This window comes from Balaenoptera musculus, chromosome 14 (assembly GCF_009873245.2).
Source record: "Balaenoptera musculus isolate JJ_BM4_2016_0621 chromosome 14, mBalMus1.pri.v3, whole genome shotgun sequence".
NCBI lineage: Eukaryota > Metazoa > Chordata > Mammalia > Artiodactyla > Balaenopteridae > Balaenoptera > Balaenoptera musculus.
Window position 1 is genome coordinate 12868647 of NC_045798.1, and position 18993 is coordinate 12887639.

An 18993-nucleotide genomic window follows, 5' to 3' on the forward strand; every position below is an offset into this window, starting at 1 on the left:
CTGTACCCCAAATCTTTCTGAGGAACCCCACCTCTCCATGGGATGGAGCCCTGCAGGTGGCATTTTTGTGGGCCCAGCTGACTCTGACCTGAGGCTGGCCACGGACCCAGAGGGCACAGCCCTTCTGGGCCATGCAAGGCCCAACGTCACCAAGTAATGGATAACTGGAGGAACTGATGCGCAGTGAGGAAGAATGACTTAACTTATTCTGCACACAGCATGAAAGCCAGGTTTGGACTAGGGGTTTCTTCCAGCCCCACCCAGAGTTGGCTGACAGCTGTGGAACGGTTGGGAAGACCCTGAGATGGTAGAGAGATTGCTGTGCCAGGAGTTGGACAGAGCTGGGTTCTAGACTCAGCCAACTCAGCCAAGTGTGCTTTCCTCTCTGAGCCTTGATGTGCTCATCTGTAGAATGGGTATAAAACATGAGGTGCCTAGGACTAAGCTTGATCAAGATAATGCACGCGGGTCTCTTAGGTGCGGGAAAGCGTGACTTGGATATGAGGTGTCGTCACCATATACAGCCAAGTGTAAGTGTTTGCTGCATCATTTTGCCCATTTCTGCTTCACACTTGGATATATTTCAATGTGTCCCTGCCGCTTGTTTGAGGATGTGAATGCCCAGAGGGCCAAACCCGCCGTCTGTTTAAGTCCCTCCGGGCCCTGGGTGGAGTAGACTCTGGCTTAATAAGAACCTTGAACTGGGAGGGAGGTGGAGGTGTTCCTGCTTCACCTGGAGCAGGCCCCTCTGTTTCAACTCCATAAACTGTGAAGGCGACAAAGCCCTTTCTGTATTTTGCGAGAGATACAGTTTGCACATGATCTCATTACCCCTGCAGCCATGAACAGAGTTATGTCGGGTCTTTCTAACAAGTGGCAGTAAAACATTTTATAGACCCCTCGCTCCCCCTCCCTCTCCCGCACCGTGTAATTTGCTCTGTTTGGGGTTAGACTTGGTGTTTTCCCTCTTTCCTTTCTCTTTCTCCTTGCACTTTCTCTCATGTTAATTACATTAGTTGCCATGGAAACAGTGATGTCATTGGCACGGGAGCGCTCAATGACATCCAAAAGCACAGTTTATAGCATGGCTCGAAATTTATTCCATGGCTCGCAGCCTTGAGGGGGGTTATACCTCGATTATATTGCGGGCACCATCTGGGCCTGAGGGTGGGAAGTGGTAGGAAAGCAACTGAGTTTGGGGTGCTTTCCAGAACCCCAGATACCGGGGGATGGTTACATTTGGACACCAAGGTGGAGGACACCTTGGGTACCGTGAAGGGCTGTCTGTTGGTTTTTACCTACACTCACTGCCCAACAGCACCATGCCCCATGTTTGTTCCCGGTTTAGGATTTCAGAATCCTGCGTGGAGCGGTGCTTGAAAGCGCTTAACACAAGAGGCATGTGTGCACGTGCGCATGCGGGCATGTCTCTAGCGCGTCCAAACCATGCTGTTAGTATGAACGTGCGATCTGCGGCATGCTATGCACGGTAGTTCACGCACTGGGCTCGCACACACATGAGCACACTTGCCCATCTGTGGTTCATTTTGGAAGGTGCAGTTGCATCCACATCAGTGACTTTGGGGCCCTGCCCCCCCCCCACCCGTCCTCCACGGCTCACTTCTCAGTGAGTTGCCTTTGCCCAAGCTCTAGGGGTGGGGGGTGGGGTTGGGGGGCCAGGGCTGTGCATGGAGACGGTGGGGCTGTGGCGGAAGTCGGAGCGCCCTGTGCATCTCTCACGGGGAGGCGTGCAGCTGTGGGCCAGGTGAGCTCGCCCCCGCGCCCGGCCTGCCGTTGTTCTGTGGGGAGGCCTCATGTCTTGATCTGACACTGAGCAGACAGACCTCAAGGTGAGAGCCACTCGGCAGTCCCCTCTTCCTCCCTGGGGACCCGCGGATGTGTTTTCAGTTCCTGATCTAAGTAACCCCTTGAGTTTGCTGAGGGAGGGCAGGCAGCAAACAGCGTGCACAGCTAAGGGGACCCCCAGGTGTCCCTCATCAATTTTGGAGCTCTTGGGTTTGAGATCATAAGCATGAAGGGCTCTCTAGCAAGGAGGACTTGGAAGAGCACTGTAGGAGGCACTGAAGCCCAGAGGGCACTGGTTTGGAAGTCAGGGGGTGTGACATAAAGGGACAGACAGTTCACTCCAAACAGCTTCAAGGAAATAGGCAAATTTTTAGTCCCGGAAGTGGGGAGTTCAAGGTGGAAACTTCAGGCATCACCTGCCCCAGGGCTTCAAATAGTGACATCCGGGCTCTCGCTCCATCTTTCAGTCCTGTCTCTCTCAGTTTGGATTCCCCTCCAGGTGCCATGAAGGCTGCAGGGACCCTCAGGTTTGCCTTTAAGTCTTCTTTGTTCCAAAAAATGTCATTGGACCAAGTTGAGTCATGTGCCCATCCATGAGCCAATTATTGTGGCTGGGGGGCGGGACTTCCCCTAATTGGGCAGGCCTGGTTCACGTGGCCGCCTCTGGAGTCAGTAAGAGAGGGCGGCTGGACCGTGTGGAGCAAGATGGGGAGAGGAGAATTGGAGCTGGGCCGGCTCCTCTTTTTTCTGCCCCTATCATAGGCTTCCCACCCAAGGTACTTGACCTACTCTCGTCAGAACTTTCAGTGGTCGCCAAGCCCCAACCTCATCTGCCACCAGGACACAGAGATGAGTAAGCCATCGCCTCTGCCCCCACCCCCGGCTCCCAGCTTGCGGGGGAGGGGGGGCAGGGGTCCACTATGGGAACTGCTGAAAAAGAGATAAGAGCCTCCAATGGAGGAGCCCAAGGGTGCTCCAGGCCCTGAGGAAAGTCTTTAGAGAACCAATCAGATCAGAACCAGGTCCTGGGGGAAGAGGGGGAGAGTGCCAGGTGGAGAAAGGGGGCGAGGTCCGTGCAAGTAGAGGGAAGGGCAGGTGCAAAAGCACAGAGGCATGAAAGGGCTTAGGGAAACTAAGACCCACATGCAGTAGCAATAATGACGATAACTACTGGCTTAGCCCTGGGCTAAGGGGCGTTGCTTTATCATGACCAACCTCACCAGCCCTGTGAGATAGGTGCTGGGGAGTTAGTTCATACATATACGAAGCACTTAGCCCAGTTCCTGGCCACGTAGACAGTCCCAGATAGATGTTTGCTATGGTAGTAATAGTAAATAGTAATAGTAATAATAATTATAATAGGGCGCCGTGGATGATTTTAGCAAGGGAAAAGATGAGAGTGAGGAATTCGGGTAGAAGGAAAGGCGCAGAGATGGTTTAGAACTGCGAGTCTCAACCGGGGTGATTTATTTACCCCACCCCAGGGGACATTTGGCCACGTCTGGTGACATTTTTGGTTGTCACAATTTGGGAGGAGGGGTGCTACTGGCATCTAGTGGGTAGAGGCCAGGGATGCCGTTAAATATCCTACCGTGCATAGGACAGCCCTCACCAAAGAATTATCCAGCCCACATGTCAATAGGTTTGAGGTGGAAAAACCTGAGTTTAGGTGAAATATGATGGGGGCTGTTGCAGCACACAGTATGGGTTGTCAGAAGGAGGCTCTGGGCAGGACAAGGGCCCTGGGGTGGCCAGCGACTGGAAGAGTCTCCCTGCTGCCTCGCGTCCTCTCCCTCCCTCACCAAGTGAGCATCAGAGAAGGGGCTGGCTGGGGGAGGTGTATGTCGCCAAAAGGCCTACAGGCCCTGGCAGACTGCAGGCTACGCTCTCTCCAGTTGCGCGTGCAGCTCCCAAGTCACAGGCCCAACAAATTCCTTGAGTGGGTGCAGATGTCCCGCATCCATGCGCCTCTTGCCACTTGGAGCCCCCTGCCAGAAACCTGGACCCCTCGCCGCTCAGCTTGCAGATCACAAAGCCTGGGCAGCGGGCCTCCCCTTCAGTCCTCTGAGTCAGAAATGTTGATTTGTTATAGTAACATGAGCACAGGGGAAGGACAAGAGGAAAGTGAGCAAGAGAGAGAGACATCGACAGCGAGTCAAAAACAGTGAGGCTGGGGGACTTCCCTGGCAGTCCAGTGGCTAAGACTCCACACTTCCAATGCAGGGGGCTCAGGTTCGATCCCTGGTCGGGGAACTAAGACCCCACATGCCGCATGGTGCGGTCAAAAAAACAAAAAAGCAAAACAGTGAGGCTGACCAAGAGAGACTGGGAGAGACAGACTCAGCAGGAGAAAGAACCCCCAAGAAAGAAAAATACAGACCGAGACTGAGAGATGGAGACCGAGATGGAGGGAGACATACTGAGAGTCGTGGGGGAAACAGAGAGAGAGGAAACCAGACTAAGAGAAGGTAGGACAGATTGAGGTTAGCGAAAAGAGAAACAGACCGAGAAGGAGCCAGAGAGAGAAGGATTGAGTGGAAGGGAAGATGGAGAAAGTGAGCAAGAGAAAGATTTCCTTGCAAACCCCGTGATCCTGAGCCCAGTAACTCTCCAAGGCTCTGCCCTGTTTCAGCCATGAAACTGGGGAATTGGGGAAGTTTTCCCGTGGCAGGTCCGGGAGGAGCAAGCATTGTTCACATTACTGCTGGTGTTCCCTGCTAACTGGACATTAGCCAACAGGAAATTCCTGGGACAAATCTTTCCACTCAGAGTCTTTTAAAACTTTATTTATTTATTTTAATTGGGGGGGGGGGGATTTAAAAAAAAAAGAGAGAAAGAAAAAAAACAGAAAAAAGAAAAAGAAATGAGCCACTCGGTATAAGAAAAACGTATCTAGCAACAGCCCCAGCCAGGCCAGGGGAGGCTCGGAATCCATTGTGTCCACTCCATCCTGTTCTTCCTCTGGAAGGATTTATGACCTCACACTCCCATGACATCACAGTGCGTTGCCATGGCCCTGCTTTATTATCATAAACAAAGGGCTGATCCTTGGGACACTGGCTGGCTGAGCAGGAGGGGGTGGGGAGGCTCTGTGTAATGTGTTTTCTTGGGAAGGCAGCTTGTTCGGAAGTCTGAAAAGCTGTGAAAATAGTTGTACACACAGTACCCTCCGTGCAGCCCTGTAGCCTCTGGACAAGTTTGGCGATGAAGTCAGCTCCCTGCAGGAGGACCCTCTGGCTCAGCGTGTTCTCACTGCCAAAGAGCAGCTTCCCGGGCTTCCCTCACTGCTCCAAACAAGGTTTTCATTCATTCACCCAAAAGGCATTGAGCGCCTACTATGTGCTAGGCACTGACAGAGCTGGGTTATTATAGATTGATGAAAAACCCAGATACGGGCCCTGCTGCCCCCTCCACCCCCCCTCCCAGAACCTGGAATACTCAACAAGTATGCAGATAAATCAACAGGAATGTGTAAAATTGTCTTGGGTTAAGTGTGCCGAAGGAAGCAAACAGGAAATGAGGATGAGAGGAATGGAGGGAGGAGGCTACTTAGACCAGCAATCTGGGAGGACCTCTCTGAGGAGGTGACATTTTAGACAAGACCTGAAGGAGGAGAAAGAGTCAGCCGTGAAGAGTGGGAACAGGTGGCAGGAAGTGGGCAGAGACAGCAGCTCCAGGGAGAGTGACTGTCAAGATTGAAGTTCCCATCAGGGGTCTCTTCCTACATATTTTACAGCATCCTGGACAGCTGACTCGGATGAGAGGGCTGGTAAAGAGGAGTCATTTCGTGACTCCGAGTTGAGTAAAGATTCTTTCTGGACCCTGCTGCAGCAGTGCCAGTAAACCCCCATTTCCAACTCAAAGAGAGGTTTGCAGACCTGTCAGACTGGCACTTGGTGAAAACAAATTAGCCAGGAGTAGAAACACCTGTAGGACCCCAAACCCGCTCTCCCTGGCTGAGTCAGGTGATGCTCTTAAGCCGCAGAAACGAGAGAAGGAGGGGCAGGGGAAGGGAGGGCAGCAAGTGGGACAGATGTGGGCACTGCCTGCTGGTCAGGAGGCCAGATGAGCAACAGAGGGGTAAGCCATTCCTCCCTCCCAGGAGATGGACCCTGAGGGAGCTAGGACCCTAGACCTAGAACGGGATGAGGACTTCTAGATCATCAGTCCAATGATGGGGACAGATGGGGACATGAGGCCCAGAAAGGGGAAAGGCCTGGCCTGAGGTGGCACAGGAAGTTAGGGACAGAACTCTGCCCCTCACTTGTTTTGTAAACTTGGGGAGCACACTTCATGTCTCTGAGCCCCCATCCCCACTGTGAAATGGGAAGAACGTACAGAAAGGGCTTTGCATAGCTGCAACATAGTTGCTGTTTTCTACCCCTACTTTTCCAAGAACACATTTATTAAACCCTGTCAGGCACTGTACTTTGGACTTCTCATACATTCAGCTCTTTTAATATTCAGGGAAGCCCTAAGAGGTGGACACAGCTGTCCCCATTATGCAGATAAGGAAACTGAGGCCAAGAGAGGTTGAGTAGCATCCGAGGTCCCGGGGCCAGATCCCACCCCTGACCTGACTGACTTCAGATGGAGCCCACGTTCTCGACCACGGAAGGGTGGCCTGTTCCATGGTACATAGTTGCATGCAGGCAGGAGGTGGCGATGGCGACCAGAGAGGGCTGACCTTCTGACACAGAGCTAGGAAGGAGTGAAGGCTGCAGAGCTGTGAGAGCCGGCTTGCAGGCCAGCAAGAGCAATGGCGTGCCAGAGACCCACGGGACAGCAGAGAAGAAAGGATGTGGGAGAGGAAAGAGGACTCCATTCTTCATGCTGAGTGATATTACCAGAAGCATGAATCTAATTTTTATGTCCGATGCACATTTAGGCTTCTCCAGATCAGGGTAAGGAAGTGTCAGTTCACACACTAGTAACTCAGCTGGGTCCAGCTAACCAGTTGAAAAAGCATCTATTTGGGAAATTAGGGGGTGGGTGGACCATTAGACTAGGTGTCAGGCACCTCGGCTTCTAGGGAAGTGTCACATTTAATGAATATCTACCCCTGGGCTAAGCACTTTACTGACCTTGCTTTACTTAATTCTCACCGCATCTTGCGATATTGTTTCCCGATTTATAAATGTAGGGACTGAGGCCCAGAAAGATTCCAGTCCTGGCTGTGTGCCCCAGGGTAGAGATATAATTTCTCTGGGCCTAAGTTTCCTGTTACAGAAAAGTGGAAGGATGGGTCTTAATCAGGGTTTGGTGAACTTTTTCTGTAAAAGGCGAGATAGTAAATATTTTACGCTTTGCAGGACACATCATCTTTTTTCAACTGTTCAATTCTGCCCTTGTGGCATAAAATCAGCCATAGACAATGTGGAAATGACAGATGAGCATGGCTGTGTTCCAATAAAACGCTATTTACAAAAACAGGTGACAACACGTTACACCCACTAGGATGACTATAATTGAAAAGTTGTTGAGGATGTGGAGAAATCAGAATCCTCATACACTGCTGGTGGGAATGTCAAATGGTATAGCACTTTGGGAAACATGGTACCTCAAGGGTCAAACATAGAGTTATCACATGACTCAGCAATCCAACTCCTAGGTACATACCCAAGAGAACTGAAAACATATGTTTATACAAAAACTTATACACTAATGTTCACAGCAGCAAAATAGTCAGGAAATAATAGTCATAATAGTCAAAAAGTGGAAACAACCCAAATGTCCATCAACTGATGACTAGATAAACAAAATGTGGTCTGTCCATACAGTGGAATATTATTTGCTTATAAAAAGCAATGTAGTACATCTGATACATGCTACAACACAGATGAACCTTGAATTATGCTAAGTGAAAGAAGCCAGACACAAAATGCTCCTATTGTATGATTCCATTTATTTGAAGTGTCAGGAATGGGCAAATCCATAGAGACAGAAAGTAGATTAGTAGTTGCTTAGGACTGGAGTGGGGAGAATCAAGGGGCTGGGGGCGGGGGAGGGGGGGATGCTGATGGCTAAAAGATATGGGGTTTCTTTTTGAAGTGATGAAAATATTCTAAAATTGACTGTGGTGATGGTTGCACCTATCTGTGACTGTACTAAAAGCCTTTGAATTGTACACTTTAAATGAGCGACGTTTATGGTATGTGTATCATATCTCAGTAAAGCTGCTATTAAAAATCTCATTTACTGGGACTTCCCTGGTGGTCCAGTGGGCAAGACTCTGTGCTCCCAATGCGGGGGGCCAGGTTCGATCCCTGGTCAGGGAACTAGATCCCACATTCATGCTGCAACTAAGAGTTCGCATGCCGCAACTAAAGATCCCGCGTGCTGCAACTAAGACCCGCCCGGCGTAGCCCAAAAAAAAAAAAAAAAAAATTTCATTTACTGATAAAGTCAAAAAAAGAGGGGGCAAGAGGGAAATCTTGGGAGTGGATAGAAATGTTCCAAAAATTGATTTTGGTGCCAGTTGCATGACTGTGTATATCACAAAATATATCAACTTTACATTTAAAATGGGTGAATTAATTTATGTAAATTATATCTCACTAAAGTCCTTAATGGAGGGGGGGAGTAGGCAGCAAATTGGAATTGGCCCATGAGCCATGGTTTGCTGACCCCAATCTACATGATGATCATATCAGGACTCTTTAGATTTCAAGTAGGCAATAACCCAACTCAAGCTGATTTAAGCAAAATGAGGAATTTCTTGATGCACACAACTGAAAAGCCTAGAGGAGAGGTGCGCTTCAGGCACTGTTGGATCTAGGAGTACAAATGTCACCAGAACTCCATATTGCTTCCACTCTCAATTTCCATGAAATGGCTGCCAGCAGCTCCTGTCACATTTTCCCAAGTTCGAGTCCAGAAGAGGAGAGTGAGTAGCCTTTTCCAAAGGCTGTAACAAAAATCATTGTGTCCTGTTGGTTCTGATTGGGCCACATGCCCATTTCTGATTCACTCCCTTTGTCCGGGAAATGCAGGGTTCTGATTGGCCAGTCCAGAGTCACATGATCCCTGAAGCCCAGGGACTGTGCGTAGGGGTGGCAGGGGAGAGGTGGCTCCCTAGAGGAAAACTGGGGAGCTAGACCAGGGGGACCCAACAACAGAATTCAGGAAGTGTTTCTTACGCCAAATATTTTTGCTTAAGTAGTTCCAAAACACCAAAGGAGTTAAATAAACATTGTTAGTCATGTTCTATCAATGACGAATTGAAGCCCCCAAGAGTGAAGACAGCCTGCAGGTCACTGGCAAAGCAAACCACCCCCAGCCCCCAGCCCCAGCTACTTCACCTTTGCTCTCAGCATGAGGTTTAACTACCTGAGTGAGTCAAGACAGAAGGGGTCATTTATTCAACAGACGGTTATTACAGCCAGCCACACACACCACGTCTGTAAAATTATCTGAGATCGGGAAATTGAAAGGCCTGGAGATTAAGGGGCAGACATAAAGGCTGTGCAGCAGAGCGCACAGGCTGGCTCTTGGGCTCTGGGGGCACTGCCCCACTGCCCGGACGAGCCAAGCCTTTTTGCGGGTGGCAGCAGAGCCTTGAAAGGTCTCCTCCAACACCGCCAGCTGAGTCACTGTCTTCACCTCCCCAGAGGGGGAAACAGGGTCAGATCAAGAGGAAATCAGAAAGTCGGGGTCCTGGGTCCTAACCTCAGCTCTGATGCTAACCTGCTGTGTCACAAGAGGTAGCTTGTTTGTCTGGGCCTTGGTGTCCAATGAGAATGAGAGCCTTTTCACTCATCTTTCACTTCTGCCAGCCTTGATCTGACCCTGGCCCACTTCTGTACCTGCATCACCTCCCACGTCCCCCAGTCTCCCACTCCATCCATCCTGGCTTCTCTGTTCCTTGCATATTGCTGCTTGTTCCCACCTCTGAGCATTTGCACTTGTTGTTCGCTCTGCCTGGAAGACTCCTCCTCTCCCCGCATCTTCCCAAGACTAGCACTTCTGGATCACTGGGGGTCAGCTCAGGGAGACCTTCCCTGGCCACCCACGCCCCCTCGAGCCCCAAGCTGAGACCCTCAGGTCTCTCTCCCTCACAATATCCAGTTTTGTCTTCTCAGTAATGAGGCCCAGCTCCAAGATGCTCAACACGGGTTTATTCATTGGGCAGAAACAATTATAGGACAAGTAGGGGCAATGTGCATCTTTGACCCAAACTCCAAGGAAGACGCAGTGCCACCGTCCAATCCCCCAAACTGGGGCCCAAGCATAGGATGGTGTCCAGTCTGTCCTGACTTTTCTTTCTTCTGCCTGTTTCTCGCAGCAGTTGTTGGTCCTGAAGCCAAGCATGCATGTCCTCCCTCCCCTGCACCTTCCCACAGTGCTCTGCGCCAGCAGCCAGGGCAGCTGCCCCGTCCCCAGCCAGAGTGGGTACAGGCCCTAAACACCTCCCTTCAGTCAAGACCCGTCCACATGTCCTGAGAGCTCCATGCTCTGTGCCTTTGCAAAACAGACGCCCTCCTTCCCCTGCCCTTTCCTTGCCCATCTTCATCTTGACACCCCCCTGCCGCAGGCCCGAGCCTCCTCTCGGCACCAAAGCACCATACTTGTGTTTCCTGTGGGCCTCTGCCTGGCTACCTGTGTTCTGGCCGATCCTTTTGCCTCAACACCCTTCCCTATTCCTCTGACCAGCTCCTGCCGCCTCTCAGCGCCACCTCTTTCCAGAAGATTCCTTGAAACCCCCCCACACTGCCCTAATAGGGTTGGGAGTCCCTTTTCTCTCCTGAGACCTCTCCAGCCACCAAATTCTGCAGCAGCCCTTCCCGCACTGGAGGGAATTACCTGCCACCCTCTCCACAAGTAGATGTGAGCATCTTGAGATCAGAAACGACATCACTTATCTTTGCTGTTACTGCACCTGATTGCCTGGCACCCAGTAGGTGCTCAGGAGATGCTTTCTTGAATGACAGGTGTGTGCGTGCAAGTATGCGTATGCGAGTGCTCCGGAGGCAGGGGCTGTGTCCAGTGTGCCCGGTGCCTCAAAGAGCCTGGCCTATGGTGAGTCTCAGCAAATGTTCAGAGAATGAATGAATGAATGAATGATTCCTTCAAGGCCTGTGTGAAGTTACCTCCTCCACACAGAGTGACCAGCCGTCCCCATTGGCCCAGGATGTGGAACATCCAGTGCTTCACCTGGGCAAGTCCCAGGCAAACTTGGATGAGTTAGTCATCCTCCTCTACCTACCGCCTCTGTGACCCCCCTGTCAGACCTGATCCCAGCCAGGCTGCACTAAATCCCAGTCACTTGCTACTGTTGTGTATTTTAATGGCTTTCTAATAATTTCACACATTTGTGGCAGTCTTCCAATATTACTAAAGGGCAGGGGCCATCTTTCTTTATGGCCCACTATAACCATTCAGGGCCAGACAGAAACAGGCTTGGAAAGATCTTCATCTTTCTCATCACCATTTACTAAGGCCTTGTCTAAGCTCTTCTTATACGTTTTCTTCTTTAATTCTCCCAATGACCGCACGAAGTAGGGATTTTCTTTCTCGTTTTACAGGTGAGGTTGTTTTCAAAGGCCAGAGTTGAAGGCAAGACCAAGGTAAGCTCACATACCTTGGAAGTCGCAGGATAGGAGCTCAGGATGATCAGAGGTCATAGCTTTTGCTTAAAGAGCACCCAGAGGTAGCCCCTCTCCGGCACCCGGGTCCTCTGGGGTCTGGTGGTTCCCTTAGCCTCCCTTAGCCCCTGCATACACAGCTGGATGAAAGTGCCCCCCACCCCGCCCCAGCCAACAGAGACAGATCCTTCAGCTGCCAGAGCAGGAACCTGAGTTTTGGAGAGGAGAGAATAAACATGATTCCCAGGTGGTGAGAAAACAAGTCACTCTCCAGCTCTGGAGATTGGACAAGACCAGGTTTGAGGGCCGGGAACCCTCCCTTATCTGTAACAGTAGTGCCATCATCCCGTCAGACCCAAGAGCAGGCAAAATGGGTCCCCCAAGGCCAGGAGGTTGTATTAGTCTCCTGGGGCTGCTGTGACAAGTTACCAGGAACTCAGTGGTGTAAAACAACAGAAAGGATTCTCTCATGGTTCTGGAGGCCAGAAGTCCAAAAGCAGGGTGTCAGCAGGCTTTGGTTCCTTTTGGAGGCTTTAGGGGAGAGTCGGTTCCCTGCCTCTCTCTTAGCTTCTGGTGGCTCCAGGCAATCCTTGGCATTCCTTGGCTTGTGGTTGCATCACTCCGATCTCTGCCTCTGTCTTCCCATCACCTTCCTCTCTTTTTGTCTCTCCATCCTCTCTTCTTCTTATAAGACACCAGTCATCAGATTTAGGGCCCACCATAAACCCAGGATGATTTCATCTCCAGGTCTTTGACCATATTTCCAACTAAGGTCACACTCTGAGGTTACCAATGGACATGAATTTGGGGGGACCCTATTCAACCCAGTACATACAGAGGTTCATTGCCTTGGGTCCTCCCAGTGTCTGCTGAAAACCTTACCTGCATTCCCGTGCCCTCCCTCCGCAGGACACCCCTGCAACAGCTGCCATCGGGGCAACCACACCCCCCCTCCCCCCAGACACATGGAGCCTCCTGGCATGCTCACCCCACCCTCCCAACCTCCCTGGAAGTCGGAGGGCTCCACAACAACCCCACATGCTTGCAGGAGACGCGCGGGAAAGACCACAGATGCAGAATCCCAGCATGAGAAGGAGAAGGAAAGTGCTGACTTAAAATTTGAAACCCTGACAGATGTGGCACTTTTTTAACTCTGCGATGGACCTGTTGGCACTTGTCAGATCTCAGCACGTTTGCTAATGTGCATTTTCATCAAAGGGCTGAGGCTGCTCCAGCTCCCATCGCCTGCCTCACCTCTTCGCTTCCAATTCCTTTGCTGGGCTGGTCCTGCCTGTTCTCTTTCCTGATTACTAACCTCCCCTCCCCTTTCCCTCTCTCAATGTCTCTCCCCCCGGAGCCCCCTACCCCAGGCTTTTCTTCCTTCTGTCTTCTTTCCTCTCCGACTCTGGGTCCCCTATCCTCCTCTTCGCTTGGTTCAGCAAGATAAACATTTGTGGAGCAGCTACAGTAAACCGGGGGCTGTGAGAGTGAAAGGATGGAAAGACAAACAAGACGGGTTGTACTCACCCCTTCCTGCCCTGCTCTATTCTCTGTGTCTCTTTCCCCGTCCCTCCCCTCCTCGCGCTCAGCATCTTGTCTCTCTCTTCTGTTTTGCAGGCCAGTTGGACCAACTCTTCCCTGCTTTGTACCAGGTGCTCTGCTAGGTGTTGTGGATGCAAACAGGACCAAGATGAGGTCTCTGCTGTCTTAGAATCTCCTGGTGTTTCTCTCTCTCTCTTCTTTTTTTTCTTCCTGTGACATCCTTCCTCTCACTCCTCCCAAACCCTTACCGCCATTGTCCATCGCCTTTGCGCAAGCCCAATCTCAGGCTTCAGCCTCCCAAACAAGAGAGGCAGGGTGCTAATCTCATGGCTCCCTCCACTGATGGGGCCAGGCCCAGCCGTGTTGCCCGACGGTGCTGGGGCCCCGGCCCGGAACAGCTGATGCACGTGGACAGACGGGATCCAAAAGGCCCTTGCCCCTGCTGGCCTCCGCCCAGAACTGCTGATCAGCCGGATATGTCTGACTGCACAGGAGCAGTTCTGAGAGGCCTCAGCCCTGCGGGCAGCCAGGAAAGGCTGATGCGGGTGGACACGTGATCAGGAGCAGAACAGAAAGTTCTCTGGCTGGCTCTGAGCTGGGCTGGCTGATTGGAATGGACGTGCGGGGTCACTGGTTGGCTGGACGCTGCGGGGTGGGGGGCAGGGGGGATTGAAGGAGGATGGTGCCCAGGTGCTGGAAACCATGGCTAAAAAGGAAATCAGGAGTGGAGAGTGCCTGGGCTAGCGGTTGCAGGACCACCCTTGCCAGGGCTGCTTTCCTGAATATCCAGGAGGTCAAGAGGAAGGCAGCTCCGGTTCAAACCCTGGATCTGTTCACCGTGCTTAACCCCACCCCTCCCACCTCCCCTAAACCTGTTCTACCCAAGTGAGGATGTCAGGCATGGGGCTCCCATTTCTCTTGCTGTGATTGGTTCCCCAGTGGTTATGTGATCCAATGACAGCCAAGGAGACACGCGGGAAAGTCTGCTGGGGCTTCTGGGAAAACTCCTCCTCCCTCATAAGAAGGTGATGCTGGCCAATCATGGTGTCTGAATGTGACATTGCAAATCCTGCAGCCTGAGACAAAGTCAAGTCTGAGATGGGAAGAAATGGTGACCTTGAGGATATCATGCAGCCACCAGCATCACGCCCAGCGTGTGCCCTTCCTTGGATTTCTTTTTATGTGAAATAAAGACTTTTAGTGTTTAAGGCCATTTGAGCCTAAGTTGTGTTGTCTGTAACTTGCAGCCTAAAGCATCCTAAATAACAGACGAGAATCATTAGCGATCATAATGCCTACACCCCAGGATTGCCGTGAGAATTCATGAAAGGATGCATTTAGCTCAGTCCATGGTACATAGGAAGCACTCATAAACACCACTGTAATTATTAGTTACATATCAATACGTTATAAACTACATTATTTGCAGTCAGTTGTACATGGGAGTCACTAGTGCTGTTTGCCAAATGTTTCTGGTTCTCTTCCCTTGCAAGCATAATGCAGTAGTACAGACCTCTGAGGTATTGTGGGTTTTGTTCCAGAGCACCACAATAAGGTGAATATTGAAATAAAGCGAGTCACATAAATTTTTTGGTTTCCCAGTGCATATAAAAATTACATTTACACTACACTGTAGTCTATTAATTGTGCAATGTGCATACCTTAACTAAAAAATACTTTACTGTTAAAAAATGCTAATCATCATCTGAGCCTTCAGTGAGTTGTAATATTTTCCCTTTAGTCACATCAAAGATCACTGATCATAGATCACCATAATAGATATATAATAATAACAAAGTTTGAAATATGGCGAGAATTACCAAAATGTGACAGAGACAGGAAGTGAGTAAATGCTGTTGGAAAAATGGCGCTGATAGACTTGCTTGACACAGGGTTGCCACAAACCTTCCATTTGTTAAAAAATGCGGTATCTGCGACGCGCAATGAAGCAAGGCACGGCTGTTCTTGGTTCTTTCGCGGGTGGGAGAAACCATGTGACTATTCACACAAGCTGGCCCTCTTCCCACCACCTCCCAGTACCCGAGTGGCCCCTCATTTTGTCAGCGTTGCCCTGAGCCAGGTCCCTCAGGCCATCAGTGCTCTGGCAGAGCTGGCAAAACATCGCCTCCCTCAGTGACACTCAGGCAGAGGTGTCCGTGGCAAAGCTGGCTGGGCTCCAAGGGTCTAGGCTATCTCTCAAGTCACACACAGCCGTTTCCCCCCATGGCACCCACATGGCACCTGGGGGCAGCTTGCCATGTTGAAATCATCACCAGGCCCCGTAGGACTGGTGTAGCTTGGAGCTGCTGTTTTTGTCTGTCTCTTTCTGTGTGAATAATTATTTCTGGGGGGACCCAAATTGTTCCTCCTGCACTCTGGCCTTTATAGGGCTTTCCAGTAATTCCAGAAGACATGGCTCTGTGTTTCAGCCCCAGTGGCAGACGGGAGCTTACCTCAGCCCCCATGAGAAATCAGTGATTATTTTAAAAATGAAAGAAAGAAAAGTGTTGGCAAGGGTATGGAGGTATCGGAACCCTTGTGCATTACTTATGGGAATGAAAAATGGTACAGGTGCCATAGAAAGCAGCAAAAAGCTCAGTATAGAGTAACACTATGACCCAGCAATCCCACTCCTAGGTATTGATATAATATAAAATATATATATATATATATATATATATATATATATATATATATATATACATACATACATACACCCAAGGGAACTGAAAACATGACCATACAAAAACTTGTCCACAAATGTTCATAGCATTATTTATAAAAGCCAAAAAGTAGAAACAACCCAATGTCTACTAATGGATAAACAAAATGTGGCATATCCAGACAATGGAATATTATTTGGCCATAAAAAGTAATAAAGCATTGATGCATGCTACAATGTGGATGAATCTTGAAAGCATGAGGTAATCTGAAAGAAGCCAGTCCCAAAAGGTCACGTGTGATATGATTCCGTTTATATAGAATGTCCAGAATAGGCAAATCCATAGGGACAGAAAGCAAATTAGTGGTTGCCAGGGGGTAAGTGAGTAACAGGTACAGGGTTTCCTTTTGAGGTGATGAAAATGTTCTGGAACTTGATAGAGATAATGGTTGCAGAAGATTGTGAATGTACTACACTACTGTATATAAAATAAACAATGAGGACTTACTGTATAGTACAGGGAACTATATTCAATGTCTTGTAATAACCTATAATGGAAAAGAATAGGAAAAAAAATATATATGTATAACTGAATCACTTTGCTGTACATCTGAAACTAACTAAACTGTGTTAGTTTCAATTTAGAGAAAAAAAAGTTGTGCATGTACTAAAGGCCGCCAAACTGTACACTTTTAACATGGTTAATTTTATGTTATGTGAATTTCACCTCAATTTTTAAAATATCAGTTATTAGAAATGTGTGTGGAGGAGGGGAGGGCAGGCAGGCAGGGAGGGGAGAGGCATGACATCCGGTCCCAGAAATGCCCAAGTCCCCTCCTGCCTGGCCCCAAACCAAGTTCTGACACATAGTAGGTGCTGAACAAATGTCTGTTCCTCCCCTCCCCCTCCCCACTTCCTACTCCCTATATAAAAAGGAAAAAAATTCTTTTAACCACCGTCATTGCCGTACTTGAACATTTGGACTGAGTCCTGTCTGCCTTTAGGGAAGGTCTTGTTTACCTTTGTGCCCTGACCACAAGCCTGCCCTGAGATCTGCATTCCCTCCAGTATTGCTGGAGAAAACGCTGCCCAGCTCCAGCTCCAACCGGCATAATTACACATTATGCTGGGTCTCACTGCCACTGTTTACAGAGCCAGCATCATAATTAACTGTTTATTAGGGTCTTTCGGGCCCGGCTGGGATTCCCCGGTTGCAGTGAGCTACAGTGTCTTCTAGCTGCACCTCCCTCCCCCTGCCATTCAGGAAAGACCTGGTTTTGGTGGCCGCTGGCCAGAGTCCCTGCACGCTTCAAGAAAAGTTTCTTCCCTGACAGTTCCTGAGGTTCCCTGGGCTGGAAGCTATTTTTGGGGTGTTGAGAGGAAGTAGGGGCGGGGACAACAGCTGTGACTCTGGCCACCTGTGTCCCTCTCGGCCAGAAGGGGAGCACCTGCTACCTGCCAGACATGGAGTAGGGTGGATGGAGAGATAAGGTACCTCACAGTCTAGGTGGGGGAGGAAGAAAGAGGAGGAGGTGGTCACCTCCTGTAAGATTCTGAGCAAGACCAGCTACGGAATTTTCGGGGCCCAGTGCAAAATGAAGATGTGGGGCCCCTTGTTAAAGTTATTGAGAATTTCAAGACAGCGACAGAGCATTAACAAGCGTCACCCTTCTAAGTGCCAGGCCCTGTGGAATTGCGCAGGTGGTGCATCGGCGAAGCTGGCCCCGGCTCAGAGCATTAGTAACAGCAAGTGTGAACTGAGCACTTACTGTATGCCCATGGCAGGAGACAGCAGGGGTTAGGAACACAGATCCCAGCTCTGTCTCTTCTCTCTGTGATCGTGGACAAATTATGCAGTATCTCAGTGCCTCACCTTCCTCATCTCTGAAATGGGGGTGATACTAATAAAAAGTGTGGATCTGTGTCTGGCACGTAGTAACTGCTATACGAGCAGTCACTGCTATTATTTAGTTTGCAAGGATGGATTCAGCTGATATCCAGAAGAATCTAAAAGGTGTATGCTATTACTGTGCCCGGTTCCAAGTGGGGAAACCGAGGCACATACAGGTTAGATAACTTAACCTCAGTCACTCAGAGGAGAGGCTCATATTTGAACCCAGAAACGCTCTAGCACCTGGGCTTTGGTGGTGATGTTGGCATGGAAGAGGGGGAAGATCAGGGTGAAGGTGCAAGAGGGGAAGGCCTTGCATCCCCTCTCGGGGGTCAGAGGGGCAGAGCACACCCCCTCAAGGACCCCACTATGCCTGGCTCTGAGTCTGTGCTCTGTAAGCGTGGGTGGAATTGAAGCATTGATCCTCCTTTGTGCCAGGCACTGTCTTAACACTTCATTCACATCTCAATGTGTGTTTGATCATTTCCCTTGCAGATGGGGGCCTTCACCCAGCGCTATGAGATGTCTCCCGGCCAGTGTCACCCAGCCAGGAAGGGGCGAGTCAGAGACTGCCCTCCCGGCTCTCTCGGATTCCAAACTCCTGGCTCTTTCCTGCTCAGCCAGCTCCCCTCCGGAAGGAAGCTCTGCCCAGAAACATGCCCGGTTGGCATTGCTCAGCCTGGGAGCCTCGGTTGGCCCGGATCCCAATGCCACCCACGCTGCCCTTCTTCTGGGCCATAAAGATCCTCTCCTCTCACCCCTGCCTGGCCCTGGCAGGTAAAACAGCGAGACCACCCCAGGTAGGGCTCTCAATAACGCTTCCTGACAGAGGGCGGCTGCTCTAGCCCCTCACCTCCATTATCCTCTACTTTGTGGCTCTGATTGGAATCCTCCAAATCCAGATGGGCAAGGAAGGCGGAGCTGTGACTCCATGACCGTGGGCTCCCGGGAGCTCCCAGGGAAAGCTTTCCCTAGCAGTCCCCTCAGAGCCTTTGGATTCTCGCTGGGAACAGTCCAAAACCCAGCCTTGCCTTCAGAGAACCCTGGGCGTGAGTGAGGGTGGAGGGGTGAGTTTAGCGGTAGCCCAGGCTGGCCTGTGGCTCCCCTGCGTGCCGTGAGAGGGAGACGGGAAAGGGGCAGAAGTCAGCTCGGAGTCAGGCATTTCCAGGGACAGTTCTGCTCCCAGAGGGGATCACTTTTTCCTCTTTGGGGGCAACCATGCGCCCACCACAATTTGCTTCTTTCTTTTTCTTTATTACTTTTTATTTGAATATAATTTTGGACTTACAAAAAAGTTGCAAGAGCAGTACAAAGAATTCCCATATACCCTTCACCTGGATTCTCCAAATGTAAACGCTTTATCACATTTGCTTTATTCTTTTCTGTTTCTCTCTAGACAGATATATAGGAGAGAAAGATGTATTTTTTTTCAGAACCGTTTCACAGTAAGCTGCAGACAGAACCCCTCTTTTACCTCTAAATACTTCAGTGTGTATTTCCTAAAAACA

General features: G+C 50.2%; 1 protein-coding gene across 1 annotated transcript in view; it reads left to right on the forward strand.

The window, feature by feature from the left end:
• SPRING1 (SREBF pathway regulator in golgi 1) overlaps positions 1-18021 on the forward strand; it is a 219734-nt gene extending 201713 nt beyond the window's left edge. Inside the window, exon 6 of the mRNA XM_036874921.1 lies at positions 17981-18021. Coding sequence (XP_036730816.1) covers positions 17981-18006 — 26 coding nt within the window. The 3' untranslated portion in view covers positions 18007-18021. The remainder of the gene's footprint in view (positions 1-17980) is intronic.
• Positions 18022-18993: the final 972 nt, after the last annotated feature.